Source organism: Mustela nigripes, chromosome X (genome assembly GCF_022355385.1).
Source record: "Mustela nigripes isolate SB6536 chromosome X, MUSNIG.SB6536, whole genome shotgun sequence".
Taxonomy (NCBI): domain Eukaryota; kingdom Metazoa; phylum Chordata; class Mammalia; order Carnivora; family Mustelidae; genus Mustela; species Mustela nigripes.
The window spans coordinates 80,257,808-80,261,824 of NC_081575.1; the positions used below are offsets into that span (position 1 = coordinate 80,257,808).

Genomic DNA, 4,017 nt, shown 5'->3' on the forward strand with positions numbered 1-4,017 from the left:
ACCAAAAATACAATAGTACTAGCTTTTATATTTATCTACTGTATTAGATTCCTAGGGCTTCCATAAACAAATTACCAGAAACTTAAATTTGTGTGACTTAAAACAACAGAAATTTATTCTCTCACAGTACTGGTGGCTGGAAGTTTGAAACCTGGGGCAAAGAGCTATAGTGCTTAATAAGGCTCTTTCTTCATCTGACACTCACCTTCAGCTGGATTCCACAGACAATTTTAGACTACTAGACTTGAAGGACACAGTAAGGGGTACAGAAGTCACACACAGGTTTTCTTCCCAATCATTTACCCATTCCTGGCTTAAAAGGGAATATGGAGAATAAGACAGCAGTGTGTATATACTCTAGGAGGGGAAAATACACTCATCTCATTGGGAGATATAAAATCTGAAAAGCAGAGAAATATGGAGTATGATGGAGAGTTCTGCATTCCTGTGGAATGAGGAAATTTGTGAGCTAATGTTAAATGCATAGATCCAGAGAATTTCCATAGAACCACAGCCCTTCTTCCTCTCTGTGCTACCCAGCTACTGACAGATATGCATTGGGTGGAGAGGTGGGGTAGACAAAAATATCTCTTCCACCTGGTTACACTAAAATATTCAAATTCAGAGCCATCTTCTGTTTATTGCAATGTTGTTTTGATAGGATCCTACTGCAACTAAGACATAATCATGGTGGTCCTGGGGTACAATGGACACAGACTGATAGAGACTAGTGGTTTTATCTTTTACTTATTTCCATATAATTCCTAGGCATACCTAACCTGATACAAAACATATAACATTCAAGTAAATTGTAATAAAATATGCTGTAGTCAAAAAAATCAGTAATGCCAGGAATTATTTAGGTCCATTGGTGCAGAAATTTTAAAAGACACCAAAGGAATTGCTCTGCACAAGTGGCTGTATCTCTTCTCATGCTTTTATGTCTACTTTTTCCATGGTCTCAATACCAAAGTTTTTGACTACACAGTATTCATTCCTAAAAAGACAAAACTGGAGTCATCTGAACCCTGGGAATCCTGGAGTTAGTCACTTTAGCCATGAATAGGCAGAGACTGAAACAAAACTCTTACCTGCAGTATTTGGTTACACGTTCCAAGTGCAGGTAATCCCAATAGGTTTGCAATGAAAGCTTCTCTAGGAATCATCCTAAGCACCTGGAGATGACTGGCAGACCCATGCTATCTAATGATTTTGCCACAACCTCACTGACAGTTTCAGAAACAACAGTATCTTCAGCTGGGTAGGTAAGGGTCTAAAAAAAGGGGGGGAAAGAAATTAGACTCAATTTAATGTTCATTTCCCATCTCACTTATCCCCCAGGCATTAGCACTGTGAAGTTCTATCTGACTTACCAACTGAGGTGCCAGTAGCAGTAACATCAGCAAAACATAGCATGATTCCACTAAAGTACAATATGTAGGTAGTGCCAGAAAAGAATCCTGGCAGATATCAGCTGAACTGTCATTTTGGTGAAAAGTGGTAGAGGTAATAAGCCTCCTTATACTCTGTAGCCATTTTTGAGATTACTCCTTCTAACAGACATTAAGGATTTGATACATTTCTGGTGTGTGGGAATCCATTTCCCTCTACCTCTCTGACCAAAACCCCCTGTCCTCTCGTTTTCTTTACCATCTTTCTGTCGACACTCCCAGGGTGAGATAAAAGCACTAGGTTCAAGGTCAGTTTTCTGCTTACTGAACATAAAAGCACTCAAATCCACAAAGATGAGAAAGTGATAAAAAGCATTTAATGAGGCAACAACCCATTGTGTAGGGACACCATCTTTTTCCTCCACATTAACTCTAGTTGCCAAAAAAAAATCTACTTACAAATGAAATTGCATGTGGAATAGATGGAGGATAGATTGAGATGTATATACATTGAGGGTGGGGTGCATGTGTAAATACACACACACTCATACATACATACATACTCTGGTTCTAGGTCTGTTTAAAACTTTATAGGGTAGTGAGAAATAGTCTATTATCTCTGGAACTCCATTTATATCTGTTGAACAAAAGAATGAGCAGAGAAGGCATGGAGCTATGAATCTCTGGGACAAGTCATAGTAAAATGAAGCTTAATAGAGGAGCATTTCGGCCGAGGGGACGGGGTCTGGCTCAGAAAGGGCGGCCTCCATGTTCTACAGCCGGTTATTGGCTACCACCGCCCTTAGGAGCCACGGGTCCCGGCCTGCGCTTCGGTCCGCCGCCCAGGTTCTGGGAAGTTCTGGATTTTTTAACAACCATGGACTCCAAATACAGCAGCAGCAACAAAGGAATCTCTCACTACATGAATACATGAGTATGGAATTGTTGCAAGAAGGTGGTGTCTCCATTCCCAAAGGACATGTGGCAAAATCACCAGATGAAGCTTATGCAGTTGCCAAAAAATTAGGTTCAAAAGATGTTGTGATAAAGGCACAGGTTTTAGCTGGTGGAAGAGGAAAAGGAACATTTGAGAGTGGCCTCAAAGGAGGAGTGAAGATAGTTTTCTCTCCAGAAGAAGCAAAAGCTGTTTCCTCACAAATTATTGGGAAAAAGTTGTTTACCAAGCAAACAGGAGAAAAAGGCAGAATATGCAATCAAGTATTGGTTTGTGAGAGAAGATGTCCCCGGAGAGAATACTACTTTGCAATAACGATGGAAAGGTCATTTCAAGGTCCTGTATTAATAGGAAGTTCTCAAGGTGGTGTCAACATTGAAGATGTTGCTGCTGAGACTCCTGAGGCCATATTTAAAGAACCTATTGATATTGTAGAAGGCATCAAGAAGGAACAAGCTGTCCGGCTTGCACAGAAGATGGGATTTCCACCTAATATTGTGGATTCGGCGGCAGAAAATATGGTCAAGCTTTACAACCTTTTTCTGAAATACGATGCAACTATGGTAGAAATAAATCCAGTGGTAGAGGATTCAGATGGATCTGTGCTGTGCATGGATGCAAAGATCAACTTTGATTCTAATTCAGCTTATTGCCAGAAGAAAATCTTTGACTTACAGGATTGGACCCAGGAAGATGAAAGGGAGGAAGGTGCAGCTAAGGCAGATCTCAACTACATTGGCCTTGATGGAAATATAGGCTGTATAGTAAATGGTGCTGGTTTGGCAATGGCCACAATGGATATAATAAAACTTCACGGAGGGACTCCAGCGAACTTTCTTGATGTTGGTGGTGGTGCCACAGTCCATCAAGTAACAGAAGCATTTAAGCTTATCACTTCAGATAAAAAGGTACTGGCTATTCTGGTCAACATTTTTGGAGTCATATGGTGTGATGTTATTGCACAGGGTATAGTTATGGCAGTAAAGGATTTGGAAATTAAAATACCTATTGTGGTTCGGTTACAAGGTACAAGAGTTGATGATGCTAAGGCACTGATAGCAGACAGTGGACTTAAAATTCTTGCTTGTGATGACTTGGATGAAGCTGCTAAAATGGTTGTAAAGCTCTCTGAAATAGTGACCTTAGCCAAGCAAGCCCATGTGGATGTGAAATTTCAGTTGCCAATCTGATTGGAGAACCCAGTGGATGGCTGAAGGTGTTAAATGTGCAATAATCGTTAAAAATACTGTGTTCTGTATTATTATTGTTCCTTTTCTCTTTAGTGTACGGAGATTATAATTGCCAGCTAGGCACAAAAACTTTTAAAAGCATTTGGTCTGCATTTAATTCTACTGTTCAGAGTGGGCTGTTTGTATAAAGAATGTATAATGCAGTGATCTAGTTTCTTTTATTGCAGCTTTCTTTTTCACTTCTATAGAATGTACTCGCAATATGCCAGTTTATTGATAAAGTTTATTTTAAAGATTCAACATTCTTCATTGATGAGAGTCCTATGAATAAAATAAATATGAAGATAAAGCTTTATTCTTTAGTGTTAGAAATATATCTGATAACTAGTCTCATTAGCAGAGCAATGTGTTAAAACAATGTTTTATATTAGAAGTGTTTATCTTCAACATCAAATACCTATCTAAATATATCAATTACTAT

The 4,017-nt window shown here is 39.1% G+C and overlaps 1 protein-coding gene across 1 annotated transcript; it reads left to right on the forward strand.

The window, feature by feature from the left end:
- The first annotated feature begins 2,126 nt into the window (after positions 1-2,126).
- On the forward strand, positions 2,127-3,743 carry LOC132006688 (succinate--CoA ligase [ADP-forming] subunit beta, mitochondrial-like). Its single transcript, XM_059384631.1, has one exon. It carries the CDS (start codon positions 2,160-2,162, stop codon positions 3,534-3,536), a length of 1,377 nt encoding a protein of 458 aa, XP_059240614.1. The 5' UTR covers positions 2,127-2,159; the 3' UTR covers positions 3,537-3,743.
- Positions 3,744-4,017: the final 274 nt, after the last annotated feature.